The sequence below is a fragment of the Bombina bombina genome, chromosome 2 (genome assembly GCF_027579735.1).
Source record: "Bombina bombina isolate aBomBom1 chromosome 2, aBomBom1.pri, whole genome shotgun sequence".
NCBI classification, from domain to species: Eukaryota; Metazoa; Chordata; class Amphibia; order Anura; family Bombinatoridae; genus Bombina; species Bombina bombina.
This window is the reverse complement of record NC_069500.1, coordinates 157,715,599-157,736,694: the sequence shown is the minus strand read 5'-3', so window position 1 is coordinate 157,736,694 and position 21,096 is coordinate 157,715,599. Positions and strand designations below refer to the sequence as shown.

At 41.8% G+C, this 21,096-nt stretch overlaps 1 protein-coding gene across 1 annotated transcript in view; it reads right to left on the bottom strand.

Moving 5' to 3' along the window:
• The window catches only part of ZSWIM6 (zinc finger SWIM-type containing 6), a 270,005-nt gene that overhangs the window by 69,654 nt on the left and 179,255 nt on the right, over nt 1-21,096 (bottom strand). Inside the window, exons 6-7 of the mRNA XM_053701315.1 lie at nt 3,215-3,391; nt 2,865-3,011 (exon numbers count right to left, since the gene is read on the bottom strand). Coding sequence (XP_053557290.1) covers nt 2,865-3,011; nt 3,215-3,391 — 324 coding nt within the window. The remainder of the gene's footprint in view (nt 1-2,864; nt 3,012-3,214; nt 3,392-21,096) is intronic.

The following is a 21,096-nucleotide window of genomic DNA, read 5'->3' as shown; positions in this document are numbered from 1 at the left end:
GACGTAAATATTGGCCATATGGAATGTAATTAGATTTTGAGATAGGAGTATTTCCTGCTGTTAATTTCCTATAAGTGGATGTTTCTATTTTATTCTCTGTTCTTTTTATGTTCAAATCCAAGAAACTACTGCTGTCAGAGTCCTTACTCTACTATGTGGATCCAGAAGTTTCCATCTTGAAACTCAAACCTTATATTGCAGTAATATATAAAGGAATTAAGTCCCACTGTGGGTTAGTGTACTCAGATAAACCACAGATCTTGTCCAGCAAATTTAAAGCTCAGAGCAATTCTGACCCTGCCAACTCTAATCCCTCCATCCGAAGTTTCACACGGATGGTTACTAGTACTTGTGAACAAGCAAAACCCAAGAAATATTCTTCAAACCTCACTAAAAACAGAGAAAGCAGCCTTACAGAGTCTCAAGGATGATACCTCATTATACATGCAGCAAACAAGGGTGAGTCCATAGTGATACAGAATTATTCTGATTATCGAAAGGAAGCTTAGAGACAAGCTTTCTGATGTCGCCACGTATATTAAATTAAGGGGTAATCCCACTATGTCCTTTAAAAAAAATCAGTGGACCATATTTTGAAGTGTGGTTTTGACGCAGCCATGATAAACAATAACAAGCACGGTTACATGCGTGTCTCCTTTCCCGTTACACCAGTATTATATCTACTCCCCAAGATGCATAAGACACTGATAAATCCCCCTGGTAGACCTATTGTTTCTGCCAGAAATTCATTATGTTCCCAGGTTGCGGAATTTATCAATTATCTTCAGCCTGTTGTCAAGGAATCCTTTTCTCACTTATTGGACTCATCCTCTCTGATTAGAAGACTGGTTGAAATTAAGTGGTTAGAACATGGAGATTTATTCGTGACCATGGACATTGACAGCCTTTACACCATAATCCCTTATGTAGGGGGGGGGGTGCAGGCTGTCAGGTCAATGTTGAGTGTATCATTGGCATATGCGGAACCCCCCCATAGAGTTCCTGCTTGAACTACTAACTTTCTGTTTGGAAAATAATTATTTTAAATTTGAGAAGGAATTCTTTCTACAAAGAGCAGGAACTGCTATGGGTCCGAGCATGGCTCCCGCATATGCCAACCTATACATGCTTTGGTATGAAACCTTCAAAATGAAAACCTCGTCTATTCCTAACAAAATTTTATGTTGGGTATATAGACGATGTGTTTTTGGTTTGGAGGGGTTCAGTGGATTCATTGGTGAACTGGATTGATACCCTTAACTTGGAGTCAACCATACGTTTTAAATATGAATACAGTACTGACACCATATCATTCTTGGATCTCAATATCACAAAGCATGTTTGTGAGGAAGGTTTTAGATTTGCTACTTCGTTATACTCCAAACAGATGAAAACTCCCTGCTCTTATCTACTAGTTTTCACCCTGAACATCAGAAGAAGAGTATAATCTCACAGCTCATGCGAGTAGCACGTAATACACTTGATAGTACCAGAGAGACAAGAAGAAGATATGAAGACAAAGCTTAAAGAGAGGGGCTACAGATCATTGGACATTAATATAACATATGAGAAAGTGTCACAACATGATCAAATAATACTTCAACAAGAACATGGAGAAGGATACCACAAATTAATTAAATTTCAGTTGGGATGTTATAAATGCGAGGACTATACCACATGTAACAGCATGTTTACGGGGTCTCAGTTTCATCATCCTCGCACAGGAAAAAGATACAGAATATATCACAGATCATCATGTACCAGCAATTTTGTGATTTATACCTTGACATGCCCATGTTCTCGTCTCTTGTAGGCAAAACCTCTACCTCATTCAGGGAGAGGATGGCTAATCATCGCCTTTCCATAAGGGGAGCAATTGAGAAGCAAACATCGGATCAGCCTGTGGCTAGGCATTTCATGCAAGGGGGACACACTGCTGCTAGCCTCAGAACCATGTTGACTATGTGCCACCACTGATTAGAGGTGGTGATATGCACAAAAAATTAATGCAGATTGAGGCGCAATGGATTTGAATACACAATTGGATTACATGTGTTTCTATAGCTGGATTATTCTAGGACTGTTCGGTCTGGGTCTCATCTGGCATAGATAAATTTAAGGATTCTTGCTACCTAAGGGAATGTATATTACAGAGACCAAATAATGCCCTAATATGGATAAAATCGAGGAATATACTAATCCGCCTATAAATGTTTTTACCATACTCCGATGAGCATGAAGGAGGAATCAAACACCACTGTTTAATCAATTATATTTTTATGATTGTCAAGCCTATTCTTGATTTTCAGGAAGGGCTAAGCCGTTTTGTATGTTTTAATAAAATGTTAGTTTTCTTAGTCACTGGGTGGTAGGTTCTGGGAACGTCTGTGTCGATGTGAGTTTTCGCTACAAACAAAACTGCTACTGCGGTGAAACACGTCATACAGGGAGAGGCTATGCTAATTAGCCATGTGCCCGAGAATTGCCTGTAGGCGTATACCAATAGTGATGTGGTGACACTACATTGGCCCAGCCGGACCAGAAATGACGAGCACGGTTGGTGTAAATAGGGGTGGGTATTTGTGTCTGCTTGTGAAAGCTTGAGACATAGCTTGGATTACCCACTGAGAATGGTACCAGTCCGGTACCGAAACGTCTGGGGGTATTTGTCATGTTTATGTGATGTAAATTAAACATTCTTTTTAAGACCGATGAGTGCAGCGTCTATTCTTTATAAGGATAAAGGAAATTGAGTGTGTGTGTGTGTGTATATATATATATATATATATATATGGATATATAGATATACACACACAATAATGCAACAACTGCTTGCACTATTAAGTGGAGAAAAAAGTATTTACCTTTCTTCTGAATCCGAAAAATATCCATTCGTTTTTGCTGCTGTCGCCTTAGTGTATTGACAATGGCAATTGCTAGTCTGAGAGCTTCTCTTGGGTAACCATGTGACCTTAGTGCATCAACCCTAGCACAAGCTGTTGGAACATGCTCTTAAAAAGAAAAAAAAAATGGAGAAAAAAATTATATATATCAGTGTTGCATTCCAAATGTTTTCATCATTTCTTCAGCTCTTACAAGGTCAGTAAGAGCTTTTGTAAAAGCATTTCAGGCACTCATTTCTCCAAACATATCTAAACCGAAATCTGAAATAAACATTACGTCAAGGATACATGTTTAAGGTCATACAACTTACCATGCCAGAGGGGCCACCCTCGAGAGTCAAAGAGTGAGTTTTCAGTGTCGTCATGGTAACAGTAGTTGGTATAAAGGTCACTGCTAATAATGTGCTGCAAGTGGCTATCTTGCCAGTGGAGATCACATGCCTCTATGGCTCGAGTGAACACTGTTCGATGAGGCCTGTGTGTTGAATCTGAAGGCAGAAAATAAAATTATTTATTAAAATGCAACATCTTCCCCCAAACACAAAACATGCAGAAGTTACTTTAAAATTCCATGAGAAGAAAAGAGCGACTATTTAATTTAATCTATGCCTGAAGAAACATAAAAATTTGTAATTTCTCTTAAACTGAGTGTAAAGTTTAATGAATAAGTGCCCGGTATCTAAAAAATACTATAAAAACAGGGGCACTTTCATGTAATTAAACGAAGACAATTATTTTTTAAAATACCTTTGCATTAAGGTAAACATAACGCCAATCCTCAACCTGCAGCTCCTGCTTTCTTTAGCAGATCAATGACTAATCCGGCTTCTTCCAATCGTTACATGCCCCCTTTGGCATCCAACTCGGGAGACATGCAACGATTGGAGGAAGCCAGATTCCTCATCGATATGCGAATAAAAGCAAGAGCTGCAGACGGAGGATCAGCGTTATGTTTACAACGCAAAGGTAATTTAAAAAATAAGCGTCTTTATAAAGTTTAATGAATTAAAGTGACCCTCACATTATATATGTGCAAAAAATCCCCAGAGACTAATAGTGTTTTTTGTTGAAAAACTTATATTTTCTAAAAGACTGATCGACCCCTTTACTGGAAACAAAAAGGTAGCAACCCCAGACTAAAAGGCAACATTCACAAAAGTGTCAAATCTTGATTAACCCACTCCAGCAGGGAGATAAGATGACAGATATGCATGTTCTCCTGCAGTGCTGATTCTGGCTCAGCAGCAAAAATGATGTCAACTGTCTATAGGAAAAGCCCGCACACAAATTGTCTGCACAAAGTAACAGGTTAAGAAAAAAAGAAAAAAAAGAATGCTCTTTATATAAGCGCAGTGAAATAACCATTCTACCGTAAAGGGACAAACACCAAATTTGTTATTGCTCAAATAGGCAAAAAAAAAAAAAAAAAAAAAAAACATCTTTACTACCCATTTCCCAGCTTTGCACAACCAACATTGTTATATTAATATACTATATAACTTTTAAACTTCTAAATCTATGCCTGTTTCTAAGCCACTAAAGACAGCCTCTTAACACATGCTTTTTTATTTGCTTTTCACAACAGGAGACTGCTAGTTGATGTGGACCATATAGATAAAAATGTGTTCTTTCCTGTCGAGTTGTGGCTGACAGCACTAATAGGCTAAAATGCAAGTCAATAGATAATAGTCATGTGATCAGGGGGCTGTCAGAAGAGGTTTAGATACAAGGTAATCACAGAGGTAAAAAGTATATTAATATAACCATGTTGGTTGTGCAAAACTCGGGAATGGGTACTAAAGGGATTATCTTTTTAAACAAAATTTTTTGGAGTCGACTGTCCCTTTAAACAAAACCTCCAAATATGCACAGGGTATACAATAGGCACAACACAGGAATACAATCTGGTGATTAACACAAAGGAATGTACAGGAAATCATCCTTGAGAGAGCAAGCAAACAATATATCATGTACAATGGCAGATAAAATTGAAAAAAGAAATTTATGCTTACCTGATAAATTTATTTCTTTTACGATATGACGAGTCCACGGATTTCAACCTTACTTGTGGGATTTAACCTCCTGCTAGCAGGAAGTGGCAAAGAGCACCACAGCAGAGCTGTATATATAGCTCCTCCCTTCCCCTCCCCCTCCAGTCATTCGACTGAAGTTAGGAAGAGAAAGGAAAAGCGAAAGGTGCAGAGGTGACTGAAGTTTAACAAAAAATAAATACCTGTCTTAGAAATGACAGGGTGGGCTGTGGACTCGTCCTATTGTAAAAAAAATAAATAATTTATCAGGTAAGCATTAATTTCCTTTTCTTTTACAAGATATGACGAGTCCACGGATTTCACCCTTACTTGTGGGATACAATACCAAAGCTACAGGACACGGATGAAAGGGGACAAGACAGGAACCTAAACGGAAGGCACCACTGCTTGAAGAACCTTTCTCCCAAAAACAGCCTCAGAAGAAGCAAAAGTATCAAATTTGGAAAATTTGGAAAAAGTGTGAAGAGACGACCAAGTTGCAGTCTTGCAAATCTGTTCAACAGAAGCATCATTTTTAAATGCCCATGAGGAAGCAACAGCCCTCGTGGAATGAGCCGTAACTCTTTCTGGAGACTGCGGTCCAGCAGTCTCATATGCAAAACGTATGTAATGGTACTCATCTTATCGACCTCAGAAGGATGAAGGGCCGAGTCGGCCCAGCCAGGACCACTGGACAGGCTTTGTAGCCAGGGCACATCAACGGAGCTACCTCACTGGATATACTCTTCAGTCAAAAAGAAGAGAAGTAGCCGTAGCCTTCTGTCCCTTACGTTTTCCTGAGAAAACCACAAAGAAAAAAAACTGACGAAAATTCTCAGTCGTCTGCAGGAGAAGACTTTAAAGCACGGACCACGTCCAGATTGGACAGAGTCGTTCCTTCTGAGAAAAAGGATTAGGACACAATGAAAGAACAACAATCTCCTGATTAATGTTCCGATCGGAAGTAACCGTAGGAAAAAAGCCTAATGTAGTACATAAAACTACCTTATCTGAATGGAAAATAAGGTAAGGAGACTCATACTGCAATGCTGAGAACTCCGACACTCTACAAAGCAGAGGAAATAGCAACAAGAAATAAATCTTTCCAAAATAACTCAATATCTATGGAATGCATAGGTTGAAATGGAGCCCCTTGTACAACCTTAAGAACTAGATTCAGACTCCATGGAGGAGCAACCGATCTGTACACAGGCCTGACAAATGATTGTACATCTAGATCATACGCCAGACGCTTGTGAAATAAAATAGACAAAGCCGAGATTTTACCCTTTAGGGAACTTATCGATAAACCTTTCTCCAATCTTGGAGAAGACACAAAAATATATGAATCCTAACTCTACTCCATGATTCGCCCTTGGAGTCATACCAATAAAGATATTTAAGCCATATTCTAGGGTAAATCTTTATAGTTACAGGCTTACGAGCCTGAATCATGGTCTCTATGACCGAGTCAGAAAAACCTTGCTTGGATAGAATTAAGCGTTCAATCTCCAGACAGCTTCAGAGAAACTAAATTTAGAAGGACCCTTGAAGTAGAAGGTCCTTCTCTCAACAAAAGTCTCCAAGGTGGCAGAGAAGACATGTCCACCAGATCTGCACACCAAATCCTGCGAAACCATGCAGGGGCTGGATCAGCGATGCTCTCTCTTGCTTGATTCAAGTAATGACCCGAGGAAGAAGCGCAAACAGAGGGGACAGGAATGCTATACTGAAAAACCAAGGAACCGCCAGAGCATCTGTCAGTTCCTCCCAGGGATCCCTGAACCCTGCCTCGTATCTCGGGAACTTGGCATTCTGCCAGATCATCTAATTCCGTCTGACTCCCTCGAGAATCAGGCCCCCTAGGGTGTGGATTGCCGACAGGTAGCAAGAATGGGCCTCCGCCCACTGAACTATCTTGGAAACCTCTGTCATCGCTAAGGAACTCCTCGTTCCTCCCTGATGAGTGACGTAAGCCACTGAAGGTATGTTGTCCGACTGGAACCTAACAAACTGGACCGAGGCTAACTGGAGCCAGTCCAGAAGAGCATTGAAGATCGTTCGCAGTTCCAGGATGTTTTAGGAAGAACCGACTGAGTCCAAACACCCTGAGCCCCAGACAGCTCCCCACACGAGAAGACTGGCATCTGTTGTCGCAATCACCCGAGATGGTCTGCAAAAGCAGGTTCCCTGGGATAGATGAGCCAGAGACCACCACCATTGAAGAAAATCCCTTGTCTCCTACTCCAGAGTTATTCGAGGAGACAAGTCTGAAAAATCTCCGTCCCATTGAATGAGCATGTTTGACTACAGAGGTTTGAGGTGTAACCGAGCAAACGGGATGATGTCTATTGCCGTCACCATCAGCCCGATTACCTCCATGCACTGGACCACTGACGGCCGAGGAGTGGACTGAAGGACTATTCGAGTATAGAAAATCTTTGATTTCCCAACTACCGTCAGAAATATCTTCATATTTTTTCCCCAAGAAAGAAACCCTTGCACTTGGGACCAAGGAACTCTTTCCTAAATGTACCTTTTATCCCTGAGATCTCAGGAAGGATAATACCATGTCCGTGTGGAAACTTGCTTGTTGGAAGAATGGCGCCTGGACTAGTGATGATACCAGCACCAGGGGGTGAATTTGAAGAAACCTGAAATGATTCCAGCGAATAGGAAGATGGAAGAACGCGTCCTCAAATCCACCATTGTCAATAAATTGACCTTCCTGGACCGAATCCAGACCCTGGTTCTAATTGGAAGAGGAATCATCACTCCCAGGTCGGAGAGGTCTCCTATGTAGTGCAAGGACGCCTCTCCTCCTGTCTGGTTTGTCTACAATCTTGAAAACAGAAACCTGCACCTAAGAAAAAGACTTGAACTACAATTTGTATTTCAGGGACACAAAATTCCCAAGTGATCTGAAATCACAAACCCCAAGCTTGATGGAAGGAAAAAACCTGCTCCTTTACGAATCAGGCACACACCCCTCATGCTGTCCTTGATTTAACAGCAGAAATTGTGGGCTGTTTCCCCTATTCTAAGCCTGGCTGGGGTTACCAGCAGGCTTAGACTGCTCCTGCTTGGTTGAAGGAGGGAAAGTATTTTCCCAGAAAACTTGGAAGAGCTGAAATTATCTCCAACATACTCTTGCTTATTTGTTATTCTGTATATGAAACAACCGCAGACCAAGATCTTAACCATAATGCTCTGCGGGTCAGTATGGTAAAGCCTGAATCCTATTGCCCATCACTCACTTAAAAGCCTTTACACTTTTCATTTGAAGGGAAGAGTGTCTGTCCAAAAGAAACAAAGACATCAAACCAGTACTCCGCCGCACTGGAGACAATAGCCCTACCAACCGCAGGTTATCCATTTAAAACCTCAAACTCATAGGGTTCTATTCCTGCATCAGTTCCAAAATGACTACTATCCACTATGGGAACAGGATCTCCCTACTGCAAAGACTCTGTTATAGAGTCTACTATATAAAACATCCTATTTAATCTAGGAAAGGAGAAAAAGGTAATAACTAGATTCTTTGATTCCTGGGTAAATATCCTTATAGCCCTATCTGGTATAGGAAATACATCCACCATGAAGGGCACGTCACAATATTAGCATACGTAACAGGACTCTCTAGGATATACTACGCCGGTAGAGACAGTCGCCCATGGTAGTCAAAAACCTCTTTAAGCAGTCAATAGAAGTAATCAAGCTACAACTGAAAGAAAAACAACCTTTGAATCAGATAGGGGAACTACCCCATCTGAGTTCAAGAATTCCCTCAAACTTCCGAAGTAACTTCCTCTGTCAGGTTACATGGAAAAAATCTTTGCAATAGCTACTAAACAATCACACGTAACTGATTGAAAATATATCCTCTTGCACTTTTCCTACAGAGTGGGAAAAACAGATAATGTTTGAAATGCAAGGTACCTCCAAATAGAGAGTGAAAGGAACCAGCGGGCACTGCATGTGGGCTATAAATTTTGTGGTACTGGAGAAATTTTTGGCATAGCTTGACCCTTGACAATAGGCTCCAAAACAGCATGAGCCTTAGAAGGAGAAGTCTATCTTTATAAAAAAATTCTCACAATAGATGAGAAAACAAAGGATTGAAGGTACCATTATATTGTCTACAATCTTGAATAAAGCTCAAGACAAGAGAACCTCTTGGTCCATCCTGTCTACAGGATGAGATAATCAAGAAAACAGTTTAAATTTTCAGAAGAAAAAAATCACATAATTTTAGTTTCTTTAAATTTTAAAGCAATTTTTTATTTTTATGTGCAGCAGGAAGGTAACTTAGCATGTCAACACCTCAGCATACCCTGCTGAGGTATCTATCTGAAAAACGTTACTGTTCCTTTAAATGTTAAAACACCATTTTTTATTTTTAGGTGCTGCAGGAAGGTAACTTAGCATGCAGTTACTGCCCAACCTGTCAACACCTCAGCAAATCCTGCTGAGGTACCCATCTGAACATTACTGCTTCTTTATTAAAAAAACTATTTTGTAAAAACAAAGCCCTTACAAAACGAAGAGGTCCGGAATGTAATTGTATACGTTGTCCGGCCTCTGAAGCGGGAAAAACGCTAAGTACATTGTAAACAGAAAACTCCTCCTTACGTTGCCTAAACTCGGAAGTGGAGAAGAAGTGCGCAGCCGAAATTGGAGCCACACGTAGCTCCGCCCATCATGGGCGTTACAATACTAAACTCCCGGTCGCCATTATGAAAGTTAAAAACAAATAAGCCACCGGGAGCAAACTGACTATAAGTGAAGTCTGGGGGCAGATAGGGCTACCGCTTGCTGGACAGCAGCTTAGCCTCTAAATGAAAACATATCACTTCCCATTAAGAATTTATCTTCCCTCAGCCCTAGTGAACACAAGTCCCCCAAATATCCCTCCCTCTCTTCTACCCTCACCCCCCATACTCACACATTTTCAACCTCTCCCTCAGCACTGGTATATTTCCCTCATCTCTAAAACATGCACTGGTCACACACCTATCCTCAAACACCTTCCCTTGATCCAACCTCCCCTTCCAAATTACCGCCCTATTTCCCTACTCCCTCTTGCCTCAAAGCTCCTCGAAAAGCTAGTTTACGCACGTCTTTCCCATTTCCTTACACTAAACTCTCTTCTTGACCCACTGCAATCTGGATTTCGTTCCCATCACTCTACAGAGACAGCAATTGTCAAGGTTACCAATGACCTACTTGCAGCAAAATCCAAAGGCCACTTCTCTCTGCTTATCCTCCTTGATCTGTCTGCAGACTGACACTGTTGAACACCCTCTTCTGCTCCAAACCCTCCAATCCTTCGGCATCTGTGACACAGCTCTCGTGGTTCTCTTCCTATCTGACTAATCGTACATTTAGTGTAGCCTTCTCCGGAGCATCCTCTGCCCCGTTATCACTTTCTGTTGGAGTACCTCAAGGCTCTCTCCTTGGTCCCCTTCTCTTCTCAATCTACATGTCGTCGCTAGGTTCCTTAATAAAGTCCCATGGGTTTCAATACCATTTGTATGCCGATGACACCCAAATCTACCTCTCTGCACCAGACCTACCTCCTTCCTTACTAACCCGTGTCACTGTCTTTCTCACAACTCATCTTGGATGTCCTCTCTCTACCTTAGCTAAATCTCTCCAAAACTGAACTCCTTATTTTTCCCCTTCTTCCAATGCCTCCACCATCAAAATTTCTATATTTGTTGATAATTCCATCATTACCCCTACCCCGCTCGCCCGATGTCTTGGGGTCACACTTGACTCAGATCTTTCCTTCACTCCTCACATCCAGTCCTTGGCTAAAGCCTGCCGCTTCCACCTTAAAAAAACATAATTTATGCTTACCTGATAAATTTATTTCTCTTGTAGTGTATCCAGTCCACGGATCATCCATTACTTATGGAATATATTCTCCTTCCCAACAGGAAGTTGCAAGAGTCCACCCACAGCAAAGCTGCTATATAGCTCCTCCCCTAACTGCCATATTCAGTCATTCGACCGAAAACATGCAGAGAAAGGAAAAACCATAGGGTGCAGTGGTGACTGTAGTTCAAATGAAAAAATTACCTGCTTTAAAGTGACAGGGCGGGCCGTGGACTGGATACACTACAAGAGAAATAAATTTATCAGGTAAGCATAAATTATGTTTTCTCTTGTTAAGTGTATCCAGTCCACGGATCATCCATTACTTATGGAATACCAATACCAAAGCTAAAGTACACGGATGATGGGAGGGACAAGGCAGGTACTTAAACGGAAGTTACCATTGCCTGTAAAAAAAAAAAAAAAAAAAAAAACCTTTCTCCCAAAAATAGCCTCCGAAGAAGCAAGGTATCAAATTTGTTAAATTTGAAAAAGTATGAAGCGCAGACCAAGACTCAGTCTTGTAAATCTGTTCAACAGAAGCCACATTTAAAAAAGGCCCAAGTGAAAACCACAGCTCTAGTAGAATGAGCTGCAATCCCTTCAGGAGGCTGCTGTCCAGCAGTCTCATAAGCTAAATGAATTATGCTTTTTAACCAAAAAGACAGAGAGGCTGCTGAAGTCTTTTGACCTCTCCTCTGTCCAGAATAGACAACAAACAAGGTGAACGTTTGATGAAAACTGTAGTAACTTGTAAGTAAAAACTTTAAAGCACAAACCACGTCCAATATTGTGTAATAGACGTTCCTTCTTTGAGGAAGGATTAGGATACAAGCATGGAACAACTATCTCTTGAGTGATGTTCTTGTTAGATACCACCTTAGGAAAAAACCCAGGTTGGTACGCAGGACTACCTTATCCGTACGAAGGACCAGATAAGGAGAATCACATTGTAACACAGATAACTTGGAGACTCTACGAGTCGAGGAAATAGCTACCCAAAAGGAACTTTCCAAGATAAAGATTGATATCTATGGAACAAAAAAGGTTCAAACGGAACTTCTTGAAGAGCCTTAAGAACCAGGTTTAAGCTCCATGGTGGAGCAACAGTTTTAAACACAGGCTTGGATCTAACCAAAGCCTGACCAAATGCCTGAACGTCTAGAATGCCTGCCAGACGCTGGTGCAAAAAAATAGACGGAGTAAAAATCTGTCCCTTTTAAGGAATTAGCTGACAACCCTTTTCTCAAAAACATCTTGGAGAAAAGATAATATCCTGGGAATCCAGGCTTTACTCCATGAGTAACCCTTGGATTCATAACAATCAGATATTTACACCATATCTATGTTCAATTTTCCTAGAGACAGGCTTTCATGTCTGTATTAAGGTATCAATGACTGACTCGGAGAAGCCATGCTTTGATAACATCAAGCGTTCAGTCTCCAGGCAGTCCATCTCAGATTGATTCTATTTAGATGGTTGAAAGGACCCTGAGGTAGAGGGACCTGTCTCAGAAGCAGAGACCGTGATGGAAAGGATGACATGTCCACCAGATCTGCATACCAGGTCCTGCGTGGCTACGCAGGCGCTGTCAAAAACACCAAAGCCCTCTCCTGCTTGGTCTTGACCTCCGGAGGAAATCCCACTCCCCCGGAAGAAAAGTCTGACGACTTAGAAAATCCACCTCCCAGTTCTCAACACCTGGGATATGGATAGCTGATAGACAAGAGTGAGTCTCTGTCCAGTGAATTATTGTAAGACTTCTAACATCACTAGGGAACTTCTGTTCCCCCTTGATGGCTGATGTAAGCCACAGTCGTGTATAATGTCCGACTGAGTATGATGTACCTCAGAGTTGCTAACTGAGGCCAAGTCTGAAAAGCATGGAATATCACTCCCAGAATATTTATTAGAAGGAGGGTCTCCTCCTAAGTCCACTATCCCTGAGCCTTCAGGGAGTTCCAGACTGCATCTCAACCTAAAAGGCTGGCATCCATTGTAACAATTGTCCCATCTGACCTGCGGAAGGTCATACCCTTGGACAGATGGACCCGACATAGTCACCAGAGAAGAGAATCTCTGGTCTCTTTGTCCAGGTTCAACAGGGGGACAAATCTGTGTAATCCCCGTTCCTCTGACTGAGCATGCATAGTTGCAGCGGTCTGAAATGTAGACGTGCAAACGGAACTATGTCCCTTGCCGCTACCTATTAAGCCGATTTCATTCATGTACTGAGCCACCGAAGGGCGCGGATGGGATGAAAACACGGCAGAAATTTAGAAACTTTGACAACCTGGACTCTGTCAGGTAAATTTTCATTTCTACAGAATCTATCAGAGTCCCTAGGAGGGAAACCCTTGAGATTGGGGATAGAGAACTCTTTCCTTGTTCACTTTCCACCCATGTGATCTCAGAAATGCCAGTACTACGTCCGTATGAGACTTGGCAATTGGGATGTTTGACGCCTGCATCAGGATGTCGTCTAACTAAGGGGCCACTTCTATGCCCCGCGGCCTAAGGACCGCCAAAACGACCCCAGAACCTCCATAAAGATTCTTGGGGCTGTAGATATCCCAAAGGAAAGAGCTACAAACTGGTAATGCCTGTCTAGAAAGGCAAACCTGAAAAACGAAGGTGATCTTTATGCATCACAATGTGAGGATAAGCATCCTTCAAATCCATTGTAGTCCTCTATTGACTCTCCTGGATCATAGTTAAGATGGTACTAATAATTTCCATCTTAAATGACGGAATTCTGAGGAATTTGTTTAAGATCTTTAGATCCAATATAGGTCTGAAGGTTCCCTCACCTTGGGAACCACAAACCGATTTGAGTAAAAAACTCTGTCCCTGTTCCTCTCTTGGAACTGGATGGATCTCGTACACAATGTAAGAATGCCTCCTTTATCTGGTTTGCAGATAATTGTGAAAGGCGAAATCTCCGCTTTTTTGGGGGGGGAATCTTTGAAATCCAGAAGATATCTCTGGGATATAAATTCCAATGCCTAGGGATCCTGGGCATCTCTTGCCCACGCCCGGGCGAAGAATGAAAGTCTGCCCCCTATAGGATCCGTTACCGGATAGGGGTCCGTTCCTTCATGCTGCCTTAGAGGCAGCAGCAGGCTCCTTGGCCTGCTTATCTTTGTTCCAGGTCCAATTGTCTCCAGACCGCCTTGGACTGAGCAAAAATTCCCTCTTGTTTTGCCTTAGAGGAAGTGGATGCCACACCTGCCCTGAAGTTTTAAAAGGCACGAAAAATAGACCTTTTTGGCCCTTGATTCCTATCCTGAGGAAGGGCATAACCTTTTCCTCCAGTGATATAAGCAATAATCTCCTTCAAACCAGGCCCGAATAGGGTCTGCCCCTTGAAGGGAAGTTAAGTAGCTTATTTATTAAAGTCACGACAGCTGACCATGATATAAGCCATAGCGCTCTGCGCGCCAGTATAGTAAAAAACAGAATTCTTAGCCGTTAGTCTAGTCAAATGAACAAAGGCATCAGAAAACAAAGGAATTGGCTAGCATAAGCTTGTCAAATATATTCATCCAATGGAGTCGCTAACTGTAAAGCCTCATCAAGAGACTCAACCCAGAACGCCGCAGCAGCAGTGACAGAAGCAATGTATGCAAGGGGCTGCAGGATAAAACCCTGTTGAATAAACATTTTTTATCCATTGGATCTAAAAAGCACAACTGTCCTCGCCAGAGGTAGTGGTACGCTTAGCTAGAGTAGAAACTTCTCTCCACCTTAGGAACTGTCTGCCAGAAGTCCCGTGTGGTGGTAACTATTAGAAAACATTCTTCTAAAAAATAGGAGGGGAAGAGAACGGCACACCTGGTCTATCCCATTCCTTATTAAAAAAAAATTTAGTAAACCTCTTTAGGTATTGGAAAAACATCAGTACACACCGGCACTGCATATTATTTATCCAGTCTACACAATTTCTCTGGCCCTGCAATTGTACACATTCATTCAGAGCAGCCAAAGCCTCCCTGAGCAACAAGTGGAGGTTCTCAAGCATAAATTTTAAATGTAGAAATATCAGAATCAGGTTAAATCATCTTCCCTGAGTCAAAAAAATCACCCACAGACTAAGCATATTGTGAGGTAGTATCATACATGGTTCTTAAAGCGTCTGTATGCTCTGTATCTACCCCCAGAGCTATCTGCTTTCCTTTAATTTCAGGTAGTCTGACTAATACTGCTGCCAGAGTATTATTCACCACCTTTGCCATGTCTTGTAAAATAAACGCTATGGACGCCCTTGATGTACTTGGCGCCATTTGAGCGTGAGTCCCTGAAGCAGGAGTCGAAGGGTCTGACACGTGGGGAGAGTTAATCGGCATAACTTTCCCCTCAACAGAATCCCCTGGTAAAATAAACGCTATGGGTGCCCTTGATGTACTTGGCGCCATTTGAGCGTGAGTCCCTAAAGCGGGAGTCAAAAGGTCTGACACGTGGGGAGAGTTAGTCGGCATAACTACCCCCACAACAGAATCCTCTGGTGATAATGTTTTTAAAGACAAAAAATGATCTTTATTGTTTAACATGAAATCAGTACATCTGGTACACATTCTAAGATGGGGTTCCACCATGGCTTTAAAACATAATGAACACAGAGCTTCCTCTATGTCAGACATGTTAGAACAGACTAATAATGAGACTAATAAGCTTGGAAAACACTTCAAATCAAGTTAACAAGCAAATATATAAAACGTTACTGTGCCTTTAAGAGAAACAAATTTTGTCAAAATTTGAAAAACAGTGAAAAAAGGCAGTAAAACAAACGAAATTTTTACAGTACATGTAATAAGGGTAACAGAGCATTGCACCCACTTGCAAATGGATGATTAACCCCTTAATGCAAAAAAACAGATAAAAAAAACGACAGACGTTTTTAAAAACAGACACAACAAAACTGCCACAGCAGAGCTGTGGATTACCTTCCCTATAAACGATTTTGGAAGTCTTTTTAGCCCTTTAGAAATGTCCTATAGTATTCATGGGACTGCTGAGGGAATCTGGATAATTCATTTTGTAATTTTAACTGCGCAAAAAAAGCGCTAAATTAGGCCCCTCCCACTCATATTACAACAGTGGGAAGCTTCAGTTAACTGTTTCTATGCAAAATTTAAGCCAGCCATGTGGAAAAACTTAGGCCCCAATAAGTTTTATCACCAAACATATGTTAAAAAACGATTAAACATGCCAGCAAACGTTTTAAAACACATTTTTACAAGAGTATGCATCTCTATTAATAAGCCTGATACCAGTCGCTTTTACTGCATTTAAGGCTATACCAACATTACAGTGTTATCACCAATGTACGTTAAAAAACGATTAAACATGCCAGCAAACGTTTTAAAACACATTTTTATAAGAGTATGTATCTATTAATAAGCCTGATATCAGTCGCTATCGCTGCATTTAAGGCTTTACTTACATTACTTCGGTATCAGCAGTATTTTCTTAGTTAATTCCATTCCTAGAAAAATATTTTACTGCACATACCTTATCTGCAGGAAAACCTGCACGCCATTCCCCCTCTGAAGTACCTCACTCCTCAGAATGTGTGAGAACAGCAAATGGATCTCAGTTACGTCTGCTAAGATCATAGAAAAAACGCAGGCAGATTCTTCTTCCAAATACTGCCTGAGATAAACAGCACACTCCGGTGCCATTTAAAAATAACAAACTTTTGATTGAAGAATAAACTAAGTATAAATCACCACAGACTCTCACGACCTCCTATCTATGTTGAGGCTTGCAAGAGAATGACTGAATATGGCAGTTAGGGGAGGAGCTATATAGCAGCTTTGCTGTGGGTGGACTCTTGCAACTTCCTGTTGGGAAGGAGAATATATTCCATAAGTAATGGATGATCCGTGGACTGGATACACTTAACAAGAGAAACAGAATTTATGCTTACCTGAAATTACTTTCTCTTGCGGTGTATCCAGTCCACGGCTTCATCCATTACTTGTGGGATATTCTCCTTCCCTACAGGAAGTGGCAAAGAGCACACTGCATAGCTGTCGATATAGCTCCCCCTCTAGCTCCACCCCCAGTCATTCGACCAAAGGTTAGGAATAAAAAGGAGAAACCAAAGGGTGCAGTGGTGACTGTAGTTTAAACAAAAAAATTATTACCTGACTTAAAAGCCAGGGCGGGCCGTGGATTGGATACACCGCAAGAGAAAGTAATTTATCAGGTAAGCATAAATTCTGTTTTCTCTTGCTAGGTGTATCCAGTCCACAGCTTCATCCATTACTTGTGGGATACCAATACCAAAGCTTTAGTACACGGATGAAGGGAGGGAACAAGGCAGGTACCCTTTAAATGGAAGGCACCACTGCTTGTAAAACCTCTCTCCCAAAAATAGCCTCCAAGGAAGCAAAAGTATCAAATATGTAAAATTTGAAAAAAGCATGCAGCGAAGAACAAGTCGCTGCCTTACAAATCTGTTTAACAGAAGCTTTGGGTTTTTTTTTTTTGTTTTTTTAAAAGCTCATGTGGAAGCCACTGCTCTGGAAGAATTAGCAGTAATTGTATCAGGAAGCTGCTGGCCAGCAGTCTCGTAGGCCAAACGGATGATGTTCTTCAGCCAAAGGAAAGAGCGGTAACAGTCGTTTTCTGACCTCTCCTCTTACCAGAATAAACACAAGAGGAAGATGTTTGTCTGAACTCCTTAGTTGCTTGTAAGTAGAACTTTAAAGCACGAACCATATTAAGATTATTTAACAGACGTTCCTTCTTCGAATACAGAGAAGGAACAACAATTTCCTGGTTAATATTCTTGTTATGAAGAAAAACAGGTATGTAATGTAAAAAACTACCTTATCTGCATGGAACACCAGTGGAAGGTGAAGCACACTGTAAGGCAAATAACTCTGAGACTCTTCGAGTAGAAGAGATGGAAAATTTTTGTTTTGGTATCTAAGATAACAACTTAATATCTATGGAATGTAACAGTTCAAACGGAACCCTTGAAGAACTGAAAGAACTAGATTTAGACTCCATGGCGGAGCCACAGTCTTATAAACAGGCTAGACAATCCTAAAGCCTGAGTAGACACCTGTACGTCTGGGACCTCTGCCAGACACTTGTGTAAAAGAATAGACAGAGCAGATATCTGTCTTCTTCAGGGTCAAGATGACAATCCTTTCTCCAAGCCTTCTTGGAGGAAAGTCCACGTCCTGGGAATCCTAATCTTACTCCATGAGTGACCCCTGGATTCAACCCAACAAAGATATTTTCGCCATATCTTATGAAAGATTTTCCTGGGGACAGGCCCACTAGCCTGAATCAAAGTATCTATGACTGACCCAGAGAAACTACGCTTTGATAGAGTTAAGCGTTCAATCTCCAATCAGACAGACGTAAAGAAAATAGATCTGGGTGCTTGGACGGACCCTGTATTAAAAGATCCTGCCTCATCGGCAGCGTCCATGGAAGAACAGAGGAATAGCATGAAGAACTCGGCAAATAGCTAAGAGCTTTAATTTTCTGACCTCAGTCAGAAATATATTCATGTCTACCGAGTCTATCAAAGTTCCTAGGAAAGGAACCCCTGCGAGTGGGGAGAGAGAACTCTCTATGGATGTTCACCTTCCCTCCGAAAGACCTCCGAAAAGTTAATACAATCTCCATGCGAGACTTGGCTCTTTGGAAAGACAGCACTTGAATTAAGATGTTGTCTAGGAAAGGTGCCACTGCTATGCCCCGCGGTCCTAGAACTGCTAAGAGGGACCCTAGTACCTTTGTGAAAATTCTGGAAGCAGTGGCCGACCCGAAAAGAAGAGCAACAAACTGGTAATGCTTGTCTAGAAAAGCAAACCTGAGAAACTGATGATGATCTTTGTGGATAGGAATGTGAAGTTACACATCCTGTAGATCCACTGTAGTCATATATTGACCTTCCTGGATCATAAGTAAGATTATCCGAATGTTCTCCATCTTGAAAGATGGGACTCTGAGGAACCTTTTTAGAAATTTGAGATCTAAGATTGGTCTGAAAGTTCCTACCTCTTTGGGAACCACAAACAGGCTTGAGTAAAAACCCAGTCCTTGTTCTGCAATAGGAACCGGGTGTATCACTCCCATTGTATGTAGATCTTTTACACAGCGCAAGAACGCTTCTACCTTTGTCTGATCTGTGGACAGACGAAAAATATGGAACCTTCCCCTTAGAGTGGAGTCCCTGAATTCTAGAAGAGATCCCTGGGAAACAATATCTAATGCCCAGGGATCGTGGACGTCTCTTGCCCAGGCCTGAGCGAAGAGAGAGAATCTGCCCCCTACTAGATCCGCTCCCGGATCGGGGGCTACCCCTTCATGCTGTCTTGGTGTCAGCTGCAGGCTTTTTGGCCTGTTTACCCTTGTTCCAGCCCTGGTAAGGCTTCCAGGTTGCCTTGGGCTGTGAACCGTTACCCTCTGGCTTTGCAGCTGGAGAGGCTGAAGGGGAACCGCTCCTGAAATTACGAAAGGAGAGAAAATTAGCTTTGTTTTTGGCCTTAAAAGGCTTGTCCTAAGGGAGAGCATGGCCCTTTCCCCCAGTGATTTCTGAAATAATCTCTTTCAATTCTGGCCCGAAGAGGGTCTTTCCCTTGAAAGGAATATTTAATAATTTGGATTTTGACAACAAATCGGCTGACCAGGACTTGAGCAAAAGCGCTCTCCGCGCCATAATGGCGAAACCTGAATTCTTCGCCGCTAACTTAGCTAATTGCAAAGCGGCATCTGTGATAAAATAATTAGCCAGCTTTAGAGCCTTAATTCTATCCATAATTTCGTCATATGAGGTCTCCGTCTGGAGCGAGTAGTTACAGGAATAATGCAGGCAATAGGTTGGAGAAGGAAACCTTGCTGAACAAAAAATTTCTTAAGTAAACCCTCTAACTTTTTATCCATAGGGTCTTTAAAAGCACAACTGTCTTCAATTGGTATGGTTGTGCGTTTAGCAAGTCAAGAAACAGCCCCCTCTACCTTAGGGACTGTCTGCCACGAGTCCCTCATGGGGTCAGTTATGGGGAACATTTTCTTAAAAATAGGGGGGGGGGGGGGGGGGACAAAGGGAACACCTGGTCTATCCCACTCCCTAGTAACGATATCCGCAACCCTCTTAGGGACCGGAAACGCATCGGTGTATACAGGGACCTCTAGGTACTTGTCCATTTTACACAATTTCTCTGGGACCACCAAAGGCTCGCAATCATCCAGAGTAGCTAATACCTCCCTGAGCAATATGCGGAGGTGTTCTAATTTAAATTTAAAAACCAATGTATCTGAATCTGACTGATGAGAAACCTTTCCTGAATCAGAAATTTCTCCCTCAGACATCAATTCCCTCACCCCCACTTCAGAACGTTGTGAGGGTACATCAGATAAAGTTACCAAAGCTTCAGAATGCTCATAATCTGTTCTTAAAATGGAGCCATCACGTTTTGCAGGCAACACAGGCAGTTTAGATAAGAAAACTGAAAGGGAATTATCCATGACTGCCGCTATTTGTTGTAATGTAAAAGGAGCAGACGCACTAGAGGTACTAGGCAGCACCTGAGCGGGCGTAACTGGATGTGACACATGGGGAGAGGTGGACAGACTTTTCTCGTTACCTTCAGTCTGAAAATCATCTAGGGCCATATCTTTAAGATCAATAATATGATCCTTAAAGTGTATAGACATATTAGTGCAAGTGGGACACATTCTGAGAGGGGGTTCCACCATGGCTTCTAAACATATTGAACAAGGATTTTCCTTGGTGACAGACATGTTAAACAGACTAGTATTATAAACCAACAGGCTTAGAATCACTTTAATCAAATAAAAAACACAATTTGAAAAAAAAAAAAAAAAACGTTACTGTGCCTTTAAAAAATAAAAAGCACACAATTTTACAAAACAGTGAAAGATGCACCAATCCTTTCACAGTATGTACCTAAGGCTTTGATATGATTGCACAGCAAGTTTCAGAACGATTAACCCCTTAATGCCCAAACCGGAGCAGCCTAAAGCCAGCAACCGGTTAAATAACTACAGCACCTTGCCACAGCTTACTGCTGTGGCCCTACCTGCCCTTAGTGATCAGATTTGGGGGAAAAAAGCTTCTTTGAGGCCCTCAATCAGCAGCTGGACCCTCCATGTGAAGCAGCCTGAACTGTCTTTCAATTTTAACTGCGCATCTGAGGCGCAAAATTAGGCCCCTCCCACTCCGGAGTTGTAAGGCCTACCAAAATCACTACTAGGTGACTAAATTTATGCCATGTGGAAAATAACCCCAGAA